This window comes from Geotrypetes seraphini, chromosome 4 (assembly GCF_902459505.1).
Source record: "Geotrypetes seraphini chromosome 4, aGeoSer1.1, whole genome shotgun sequence".
NCBI lineage: Eukaryota > Metazoa > Chordata > Amphibia > Gymnophiona > Dermophiidae > Geotrypetes > Geotrypetes seraphini.
In genome coordinates, this window is record NC_047087.1 from 275,533,098 (window position 1) to 275,545,303 (window position 12,206).

The following is a 12,206-nucleotide window of genomic DNA, read 5'->3' on the forward strand; positions in this document are numbered from 1 at the left end:
TTATTACAAGATCAGCATAATTTAATTTAAAGTAAACAAACAGGCATCAAATGGGCACATCGCAACAGAAGTTTGCCGGCTGCGTTAATTAATTGAGGCCAAGGGACTTGCACTGCTCCACTGACTCAGTATGATTTCCCTGGATGCATTGCAAAATGAGTTTGACTATTCTCCAGAGATTGCTTTCTGTCTAAATTGTTTTAAATAACTAAATTAAAAAGAAAATAGGCCTAACATACAGTACAATCGTTCCAGGTTAGTGCTTCTATGTTATATTTTAATTTAGAGAGAGAGTGTATAACTGCAGATGAGGAACATAAAAACCATTTAGACTTAAAATAACACCAGGACTGGTGCAGGTGTACAACCATGTTAGAACCAGCCAACTTTTATTTTTTATGTTAAGGACAGTGTGTCAAAAGATTGGTGTATTAACAAGCTGACCTGACAGACTGACCTAAAAGTGTAGTTGAAATATAGGTGCCAATAGCACAATTTCTGTCATAAGCCATAACTACAACTGTGCCACTGTTTGCACTGCATAAGATAAATGCCTTTTCCTGGGACATAAATGCACAAACTAATTCTCTTGTTTTAGCACAGAAAACGTTAGACAAATGATTTCTGGGTGAATTTGTAAAAATACATTTCTATACAGGCTAAACAAGTGGATGCTGCGAGTGACACTTTGCTAGGATTTAGATCTTTGAAAAGATGTTTTTTTAATTCCTGATCCAACTCCATTGCGGAAAGACCTTTTCATGAAGGATTTCTCCAGAAAAGGCTTCAGGAAAGCCAGTTCTTCACTTCTGTCAGTCTCAGCCAGGCAACTATTCAGTAGGATGATACAGTAATCAGACTTCCGGGAGAGCTGGTGAGAAACAGAACTTAGGTTATAGCTCTGAACATCAGAACTGTTTTTACTAATGCATCACCTTTTGGCTATGATCCAAATGTAGGGTCTGTGCATTTGAGGACAGTCTCTTCTTGCTTTTCTATCAGAGATGACCAACATATATGAAACTAGAGAGAGAAAGGCTAATACCCTACCACACAACCCCACTGGGAACACACTTATGGGGTGACCAGGCCAAAGCATGAGACTAACCTCCTGTTAAAAAGTGATTCAGGAGATGACATCATTTCCTGGTCACAGAATCAGGAAGTGACATCAGAGGGAGAGCCAAGGCCAATATGAGTAGAAGGTAGAAGATGCTGCTTGCTGCCAGTGAAGATTTCAAGATGTATGTGGGGGGAGGGGGGAGGGTTACCAGATATCCGAATTTACACGGACATGGCCTCTTTTTAGAGGGCATGTCCGGACAGTTTTTCAAAACCCAGCACTTTGTCCACGTTTTGAAAAGCAGATCAGGAGGGGCATCTGCGTATGCGCGAATGTCCCGACTGACTGACAAGAACAGGCTGAGGGGTTAGGGCTAGGGGTGAGGCTGGGGCATAGTGTGGGTGTAACAACGTGGAACTGGGCGAGCCTGGGGGCGTGTCTATGGGTTTGGATTTTGCATAAGTAAAATCTGGTAACCCTAGGGCGGAGACAAGTGGCGGGAAAGGAATGCAGGGGCGAGGAGGATTGTTAGAGGGAGGGGGGCGGCATGGCAATGCTGGACACCTCCTTACCTTACTACACCACTGTTCCTGCAACAAAAATATTGAAAAAACTGAATAAAAGTTCCCATAAATGACACAGGAATTGATACAAAATGAAAATTATGAGCTTCACACCCCTATTGCCATGGGATAGGTTGCCAAGATATACATCCTTCTTAATTAGCCTGAGCTCTAGCAGTATAACAGTGAGGCTACTGCTTGGGGTCAGCTTATGCTACTTAGCTGTTGGCAGTAAGTGTAATTTCCTAATTGCTCTTGCCTAAAAAGTATGGAAAATGTCTGTTATGTCCATAAAATTTTGCTTTTGTGACCAGGATAGTCAAATTTTGCAATTTACCTATTTAAAATGCGAAAATGCCACATGTTCAGCTTTTCATTCCTATAAAGTCATAACAAACAACATATGAGTCACAACTAACATGCATTTATATTGAAGTTATACAAAAATGACCACAGAAGATTAAGAAGTGAGTAATTTTGCGATATTTGCAATTATATTGTAAGTCACTTTCATGAATCAGCACCCAGATGTAGTCTCTCGTCATGTTCTCATTATATTGTTCAAAGTCCAGTATATCCTGGTGGAAGTGCTCACCTTGCTCCTCTGAGTATGCTCCCATGTTCTCCTTGAATGTCTCAAGATGAATGTCAAGGACATGGACTTTGAGAGACATCCTACAACCATTTGTACTGTAATTCTTCACCAGATTCTCAACTCCACATAATTTTCAGCCTCGTGATTACCCAGGAAGCCCCAAATCACTTAGATAAAGCTGTTCTAAGCCATTTTCTCCTTCCTAGTTAGCTTCTTAAGAAATTCCTTGCACTTCATGATCATCTTTATCTGTGGTCCGATGAAGACACCAGCTTAGACCTTTGCCCCAGACAGATTAGTGAAGATGCCTTGAAGGTACTTGAAGGCTAACGCCTCCTCATCTAGAGCTCTGATAAATTGTTTCATCAGGCCCAATTTGATGTGCAGTAGTGGCATCAGCACCTTCCACCAGTAGCACTCATTTGATACTGTTTCTCCCCACACAGAACTCAGTCTGCTGTGGCCAGTACCACATTTGACAGTGCGCCTTTGTGTCCCTGCTGTCCCAAAGGCAGAGATAGCAGGGAAACTTGGTAAAACTGCCTTGGAGACCCATTAGGAATGCCACAATTTTGAAGTCTTCGATGACTTCCCAGCCATATTCATCATACTTAAAGGTACCTAGTAAGGTCTTAATGCTGTTGTAATATCTTTGAGGTGCAGGGAGTAAGCCATTGTGGAGCAGCACAGCTTTGATGTTCCTGGATGAGCTGTCATGAAGAGATATCATTCTTTTGGGTTACAGGCAATTCCAATTGCCTCAAACAGACAGGCCACATTGTGGCCGAAACAGAGCCCATCTTGATGGGTGAAGAAGGTGGAAAAAGCTTGGTGATGCTTCCTTTAATCTGTGACTTGCACACTTTCATCCAGCAAGTTCCACTGCTTGAGCCTAGACGTCAAAAGCTCAGCATTGGACTTGGTGAGACCAAGATCTCTGATCAAGTCATTGAGGTCTTTTTGGTTTGGATAGTATGGGTCTTCTCATTGGGTGCACCACTGATATTGTAAAGTTGATCTACAACATCTCCCTCATTCTCTGACTTGCTGCTCTCTTCTGAAGACAACTGCTCTCTTGCTGGGAGAGTGGGTATGGGGAGCTCAGGGTAATCCATATATGTGATTGCAGATGTTTGCTTGCCAGTTTGACGTTTGGAAGGGTCCATCATGCAGAAGCAGCAGTTGCTTGAGTGGTCAGTGGGTTTCTGCCAAATTCTTGGGATAGCAAACTTCTGGGCTCTCTATTCCCCTCTATACCATCCTGTAGAAGAACAAAATGAAACTGTGGTAATGAAAACAATAAATTTATTTCACCTATGATTAATGTGTATGAGATTCTCACAACATATTTCATATATATTTTCAAATAACATTGAAAATTTAAAAATGTAAATATTCTAAAAAAATTAAACATTCCAAGAAATTTTATAGCAGAAAATGCTGCCATCCTAGTGAGAAACAAAATTGTCTTACCTTCCAGAGTTTTTTTTGGCAGTGCTCGCATGTGAAGTGAGGTGCCAAAGATTTGTCTTGATCCCCAACAGGAACGCTGAAATATGCCTTGTAAGCATTGCACATCTTAGCAGATGCTTCTATGGAGTACTTTTTCCCGCTTGTCTTGATAAATTGGCTGCATACATAGCAAAATGCATCTGCCAGATGTTTGTGCCTTAGTAAAAGGGCCCCTAAATTTACTAAGCTTGGAAACAATCTAGAATGTTCTACAAAAAAGTAAATTTCAAAATATCAATGTCTTGGTCACAAAAGCAAAGATTTAGGGGAGTGATAGCCATTTTCTATACTTTTGTGGCATAGGCAATTAAGAAAACACATTACCCAGGAAGAAAACAATAAATAAAATGTTACATAATGTAAGTCACAGAAACTCATCTGCCTCAGTTCAATCTTTCCAAGTTTTGCAATCTGAAAAGCACTGCTCTTCCAATTATCCTCAAACTGGAGCCTTGGATCAACAAAAATTTTCTGCTTACTCTCTCTTCTTTTATCCTTCACAGATGTGTATGAGTTTGACAGGAGCCATAGTATGAATGTTTCTGCCATGGCTCCTGGAACTGATTTTAATGCCAACTCATTTTACATAAGCCAGGACTTCCCAAACCTGTCCTGGGGTTGCCATAGCTACTTTGTCTTTCAAGATATCCACCACAAACACACATGATATAAATTCGCATGTTTTGAAGACTCAGTATATGAAAGCTTATTTCATGCGTATTTATGGTGAATATTAGGAAAATTCGACTGGTTGTGGGGTCACCACAATATGGTTTATGGTAATAAAATTATTATTATTTATTTATACCCGCCCTTACCCAGGGTGGGTTACAAAAAAATACATACATATAAATTAACACCAAACAACACAATACAACACACACTACTAACAACTGACAAAAAAAGATGCTGTTTAAGTAATCGCTTAAAACTTTCCAAATTATACTGTTGATGTATGTATAGGGGTAGCTTATTTCATTCTCTTGGGCCCCTACAACAAAATATGCTATCCCTGGACACTGCCAGTCTGAGGTCTTTAACAGATGGAATATGTAATTCTACCAACCCAGCAGACCGGCGGAGTTGACGAATAGTGTTGGGAAGCCCTGACATAGTCCATCTATGTGCCTCCTGACCTGTGGTGGGATCTGAAGAAATGACCTAGATATTAGAGAATGACACAGTGACAAAATTAATCACTGTCCCCGCGGATAACCACGGGAAATAATCCTGTGTCATTTTCTAGTGTCTATTTCAACCTCAGTCCTTCTATACCAGCATTCTTCAGAGCAAAGCTTGCGGGTCAGTGGTTGTGGCCATTCATACTCTGATTCTTCCCTCTCTCCTTAAAGAATGACATGAAGATGGTTTCCCGCGGTTATCCGCGGGGACGGGAACGGTGATGAATTTTGTCACTGTGTCATTCTCTACTAGATATGAAAGGCTCTGTTATGCTGTGATATGTTTCTTATCTTGGATTAGGTGTTACAGGAGCACAGTTTTTTAAACGTTTATACCTTCTTCTGCATTCTAGGATGTCTCCAGTCTTGTTAATGCAATTACTTAGGCCCCCTTTTATCAAGCTATGCTAGAGTTTTTCATTGCCGGCCGCTATGGTAAAAGCTCCGACGCTCAAAGGAATTCTATGAGAGTTGGAGCTTTTACCACAGCGGCTGGTGATTAAAAAAAATCTAACGTAGCTTGATAAAAGGGGGCCTTAGACTAGAGAAAGGATACTTAAAAAATTTTTTTTAAAAACTATTTCAATAAGTTAATTATAGATTGGAGTTAGAGAAGTCATAATATAAAAGCAAAGTTTATTGAAAAGAATTCTTTATGAAATTTTTATTGAAACAATAGAAAGTATTTTGTATACATGGTTATTATTGCTTTTTGAGTTTTGGGGTCTCGTCTATTCAGTTTCCAGATGTTGCAGAACGATCAGTGTACTGAAGTGTTTATCCAGCTGGTTCGATATAATGTATTACAACCCACAAAAAAATTCCATTTTTATAGATCCTAAATGGCAGCAATCTACAGCTTATTGGAAAATTGGAGGCAAACAAAAAGCCTTCATGATTGAAGCTCACTGCCAGAAGAAGATACCAGAATGATAATGATTCTCTGCTGAAAGACTGGGCTTCCTACTGTTCTGCTCACCCTACAGTGCTAGTGAGATTTTAGGGATATCCACAATGAATATACATGAGCTAAATCTGGATGTACCAGAGAACCTTAAATGCATAATTTTTAGGACTTACAAATCATACACCAACGGAGAACCTGGAATAAATAAACCACAATATATACACACATACAACCCCCAGTAATAAATGCTGAATAAATTGCCACAAAGCTTGGTTCTATTTGAGCATTATCAACAGGAGGAAAAAAGCCTAAGAAGCTACAAGGGAGACACTTCTATCATAGGCAAAAAACCCTCCTGGTAATGAGCAGTCATAAATTACACAATAATAATTGTAATAAAAGAGTTCTTATCTGTGTTGTTCACTGCAGACAGTGCTCATACTCTTGTCGAAAACCATTTTATGTGCTCTACATAAACGAACAAACTCCGCTCTGTGCTAAGAGTCAGTTTAACTCCTATACATGCCAACAGTGGCCATCATAAGAACATAAGAATAGCTTTACTGGGACAGACCAATGGTCCATCAAGCCCAGTAGCCCGTTCTCATGGTGGCTAATTCAGGTCACTAGTACCTGCCCAAAACCCAAGGAGCAACAATATTCCATGCTACCGATCCAGGACAAGCAGAGGCTTCCCCCATGTCTTTCTCGAAAACAGATTATGGACTTTTCCTCCAGGATTTTGTCCAAACCTTTCTTAAAACCAGCTACGCTATCAGCTTTTACCACCAACCCCTGGCAACACGTTCCAGAGCTTAACTATTCTCTGAGTGAAAAAATATTTCGTCCTCAGAGAATAGTTAAGCTCTGCATTGGGACTCAAATAACAACTTCTACAGATCAGCAAACAGTTCAAAGTGCTTAGCCAGCCAATAGGCTGCAGGGGAAAGCAGGACAGAAGGTTGATGTCTTCTACTGGTCCTGCCTCCCCCTGCAACCTATTGGTTAGCTAGGGAATGTCTGAGCAATGGGCTCACAGCAGGGAGTAAAGGAGATCCTGAGTCCAATGGCACCTAACACACCCACAGGAGGTCGGACATGCTTCCTGTCTTTGGTCTACCACTGGGATGGAACCAGGCTGCTGGTGTTAACGTTTGAAGAGGAGATAGAGCAGCTTTTAAACTTGTGAGTTTTTCTCTGAATTGCCTAAAACTGATATCAGCTGACAGCTCAGGCCGATCCTATTGTAAGACCTGTAACTTCTTTCCCCGTGCTGAAATTCTGCAACTGCCCAGAGAACTGGGGTCTGCTTCTGGCTCATTGCCCTGAAAGAGACAGTCTGGCTACCCGGGGAGACAGTCTGGCTACCCGGGGATCCAATGGTGTGGAATCAAACTAATAACAAAAACTAGGAAATATGACCATGTAACTCCCTTGCTTCGGAATGCCCATTGGTTACCAATTAATCAAAGAATTTCTTATTAAATTTCATTAATAACGTTTAAAACGATACATTCCAAATCATCTCAATTCATTGATAAATATCTTATTCCATAGGAGCCATCCTGGATTCTTAGATTGTCCAATCGTAAATTGCTTACAGTTCCCTCCCTTTGAATAATAGGAACAAAAAGGCATGACATTTTTTTCAGTGGTGTCCCCACAACTTTGGAATAACCTTCCAGCTCCTGTAAGGGAGGAGAGCAACCTTGACTGTTTCAAGGGCCTACTTAAGAGCCATCTTTTCAAAGAAGCTTTCAACATTTGATTTTTTACTCATCATTCTTCAAATTCCTCTAAAGAAACAAGTAGCAATGTTCCTCTTCCTTTTGTTTGTTCCTTATTTGGCTTTCTTTCCTGTATAACTTGTAGTTCCAACCCATCTTCCTTTTTGTCTCATGTTTGTCTGTCAAATAGTCAACTATTAGTACGCCATTTATTTGATGATGTTTCACTTAATTTCTTTCAATTATCCTGTTATTGGCGTTATTTTTATTTTGTCATGTTTTTGTTTTCATTTTCCCTACTATATTTTAATTTGTATCTTGCTTAAAAACTGGGTAAGCAACTGAATCAAATTTTAATAAAAACTTGAAACTGAAACTAGAGTAGAAATGCCTTCTGTGCATGTGCAAGGAAGGTTACAGGACTTCTTTGGTGATTTAGCCATGTGTGAATCATAGCTGTTTATCTCTCTAGAAGATCTTAGTTTATATATATTGTGTGCAATATATTTAGTTCTGGTGCTGAGGGTACGCCGTATCTACCAATGATTTATGTAATGGTATTTATTTAGATAATCAGTAGTGATACATCCTTCTATGCATGATTCTAGTTTGGTAATAAAGACTGTATTTACCAGTTTGTCCCTCCTGATCCATTTGCAACTGTAACTTTGGATTCCGGGGTCTCCCTGCAGACTGAGTTCTCTTCCAAGATATTGGGAGTTCTCATAGACTCTTCTCTTACCTTTAAGGATCAAATAAACTCTCTTGTCAAGAAGTGCTTTTTTAGCCTTCGAATGTTGAGGAAGGTCAGAAACCTTTTCCACCAACACTTCTCTGTTCTGGTCCAATCTATCATTACATTACATTACATTAGTGATTTCAATTCCGCCAATACTTTGCGATTCAAAGCGGATTACATAAAAAGTTTACAGGAATAGCATAAGAGATGTCATAAGAGTTACATAAGAATTACCAAAGAGTTGTTGAGATCTTAAGGTGATAAATGTTGGGAAATTAGAGGCATTTTAGCATTAGTTGGGTAGTTAGAAGCATATTAGAATATATTAATGGTATATAGTGGGTAGGTGGGGTTTGGGTAGGAACTGGCCGTGTTAGATAGGTTTTATGTATTTTTTGAAGAGTAGGGTTTTAGTATCTTTCTTGAAGGTTTTGTAGTCTGTGGTCGTTGACAACAGAATGATGATTTGTCTGTCCAGTTTAGCTGCTTTGGTGGCTATTAGGTTGTCATATAGTTTTGGCTATTAGGTTGTCATATAGTTTGGCTATTAGGTTGTCATATAGGTTGTCGGCTAGATTACTGTAACGCTATCTATCTTGGCATACCAAAGACCTGCATTCAAAGACTCCAAAATACCACTGCAAAATTAATTTTTGGAAAAAGTAAATTTGACCATGTGTCTCCTTTGCTTTTAAACCTTCAACGGCTTCCGGTCTATCTCAGGATTCACTTTAAATGTGCATGTATTACTTTTAAAATTTTATATGGTATCTTCATCCCTCTTATCCCTTTATTATGGAATGCTTTTAGATTCTTCTATGCAAGAGGCACCCAACAATTCAAACTCTTCCTTCCTTCAGTGAAAGGAATTAAAGGAGTAAAGAATTTCAATCAATCCTTGGTTTTTAAATTTTCTCAACTATGGAACGAACTTCCTCTTATTTTAAGGGGTCCTGGTCCTTTTCAACTTTTTCATAAATCTTTAAAAACTATTTTATTTGCCAAACAATTTGGAAACTAGTCATATTAATATTTTCTGATTGTTACTTTTTAAAGTATGTTTTTAGTTACTGTTAACCGAGTCGAGCTCCTATTTGGCTGAAGACCCGGTAAGTTTTAGTTTAGTTTAGTAATGAGTGCTGTTCCCCTTAGACACAAATAAGCGAGCTAAACCACTACAAGCTAATTGTTTTATAGCACTAATTACCCTACAGTTAGGTACAAGCACCTGTTCCAGCCATAGAAACTCATAGCTCATTCCTATATGTGGGAGATATTCAGTATACGTAATATACTGTATAGTATTTGTATGCTCATGCTCTATCTGGATTCCACCCATATACATGCCTTTTGGTAAAATAAGCACTATATAAGCTATTTATATATATGTTATAGTAACATAGTAAATGACGGCAGATAAAAACCCAAATGGCCCATCTAGTCTACTCAACCATACATGCTCCATAAATTAATCATTTAATTTAAATGGGCTTTAGATATTTCTAAGCTAGAAACCCAGAGCTCTGCCCGGTAGTGTGCTTAGGTTCTATCTACTGGAGTCTCCATCAAAGCTCACTCCAACCCATCTAAACCATCCTAGCCTGTCCTCAACTGAATGACCATATACGGGTCACAAACCGTGCAAGTCTGCCCAGTACTGTCATATAGTGCTTATGTGGAGTTTTGGCATTTATACACATATATGCACCTATATGCTGGCATTCTAATCATGTGCATGCATATGTGGCATCTAAATGTTGGCATCTTCTTTATAGAATGACCCCATATACGTGTGTGCTATATGCATAATCCGCCTGATATTTAGAAAAAGCACTTAAAGGTTTGGCATGGTGCTTAATGTCTACGGCAGTGGTCCTCACTCATTTTTAAGTCAGGGCCGCTTTGGATCCGAATGAGCTAAAGTACAGCCATCAAATATTTTCCCATGTGAAGCCTCAACTGCTGATCAGTGTGTGCCAATGACTTCTCCCCCACAAGCCCGCCTTCAGATTTTTCATTGTGTGTATCCTCAAGGAGGTGGCCATTTGCAACTACTGTACTTTCTCTTCATCTACTGAGAAATGCCTTGTCCTTAGAGTTATGTGGCTCTTCCTTCTATCCACATCCCCTTCTTAGTAACTAGCACACGTTAAATTTGTTAGTGCACCTTAGTAAAAGGAATGCTACATTTCATTGAATATCAGGCTTTATATGTTAAAAATACTGTATCAATACTGCTTGGGGGATTTACTAATAATATATGGGCAACCCTATTACTTCACAAAGAATATATGCTTTCATGAGTCAATAAAAATAGAAGAGAGCTCAAACATATTCACCGACAGTACAATACAACGCAAAAGAAATATAAATGTCATAAGTAAGCCTTAAAAAATATGGACATTCAAAAAATGTTTCACTCTGCACTTTGCTTTGAGCTAATCTCTGAACATGCAAGCATGCTGTGTGGGTACTGTAGGTTTTCTGGTGGTACTTAGGTTTTTAAAGGTTTTAAGTAATAATACTATACTATAGCAATTCTCCAAATGAAATAGCAAAAAATATAACCCCCCCCCCCCTTTTCACTAAACCGTGATAGCGTTTTTTAGCGCAGGGAGCCACGCTGAATGCTCCGCTCCCAACACCCTTAGAGTTCCTATGAGCGTCAGGAGCAGCATGGAGCATTCAGCACAGCTCCCTACGCTAATAGCCGCTATTGCAGTTTAGTAAAAAGGGAGGGGGGGGGGAGATAGATGTGCATTTAAATATTTTATTTATGTCTGCACAGTATGGCTTTGATAAAGATAAATGGAGCTGTTCCCCTTTGCAACTGTTTAGAAGTGTTTCATAAGTATTGACGTTTTTTTTTATTTATGTAATATTTTAACTCCAAAATTACAATTGCAATATAATTAGAGAAATGTAAGAAAAATGTTGTTGGAATTACATGATGCAGTGCTCTGGTATCCTAAGAGGTTAGTTAATAGCATATTTAATTCTCACTACCTGATTAAAGACATATAGTTTTCCCACACATATTAATGTAATATTCTCACTGCTGACCCGTCTCAGTCAGTTTGATCTCTGGTTTAATTAAAGTGAAGTTGGAACCAGAAAGGGGAAATAAATGTTCTGCTCAGGCACGAGATTAAAGTAAACATTTTCAAGCAACCTTCATGCAATAACGGATTCCAGAAATCTTATTCCCTTTAGAGGGACTGTAGCATGCTCTGGAGCCAGCTAACAGAAAATTGAATTTCAGCATCTTTATATGATAAAATGAATGTCTGAAGGTAAGGCTTACCGTAGAGACAACTACTGGACAGCACCAGAAAGGCATGGTTGAAATCCAAAGAATTATAACAAAGTTTAGCTGCGGCAAACTGTAGGAAAAGACAACAATAATGTTTTATTCTTAAGGAATCAAAATGTTATATATATATATATTAACACACACATAACTGAATGCATAGAATTATAACAATATGCACACATGAAAGTAGACAATGAGCTGCCAAAAACAAAATTAATTAAAAATAAAACCACCAAATTATTTGGATGAGATGATACTTTATCAGGCTAATGAAAGCACAAATTCTATATAGAATGGTAAAAAAAAAAAAAAAAGGTATCACCAAAATTAGATAGCACTTTTACCTGATCATCATCATTTTTGGCATCCCTTGCAAACACACGCTCTTTAACAAAATCTCCACCATTATCGTGCATGCTTTCTTAAATGACCATTTTATACCAGGAGAGTTCAGGCATGGAAATGTCACCGAGTCCCACCTTGACGTGTCTAATTGATCTCTGCATGGCCTTCTGCTCATGCAAACAGGGAAAATAGCATTAAAACGTACATGCTGTCATTGTGATAAAAGAAAACGATGACTTCATTTAAACTTTTGCCATTTTA

The 12,206-nt window shown here is 38.8% G+C and overlaps 1 protein-coding gene across 1 annotated transcript; it reads right to left on the minus strand.

Annotated features, from left to right (window-relative positions):
* Positions 1–315: 315 nt before the first annotated feature.
* Positions 316–12,006, minus strand: NPS (neuropeptide S). Its single transcript, XM_033942975.1, has 3 exons — positions 11,945–12,006; positions 11,592–11,670; positions 316–871 (listed from the first exon to the last, which is right to left on the minus strand). The coding sequence occupies exons 1-3, from the start codon at positions 12,004–12,006 to the stop codon at positions 692–694; spliced, it is 321 nt and encodes a 106-aa protein (XP_033798866.1). The 3' UTR covers positions 316–691.
* Between the last annotated feature and the right edge of the window lie 200 nt (positions 12,007–12,206).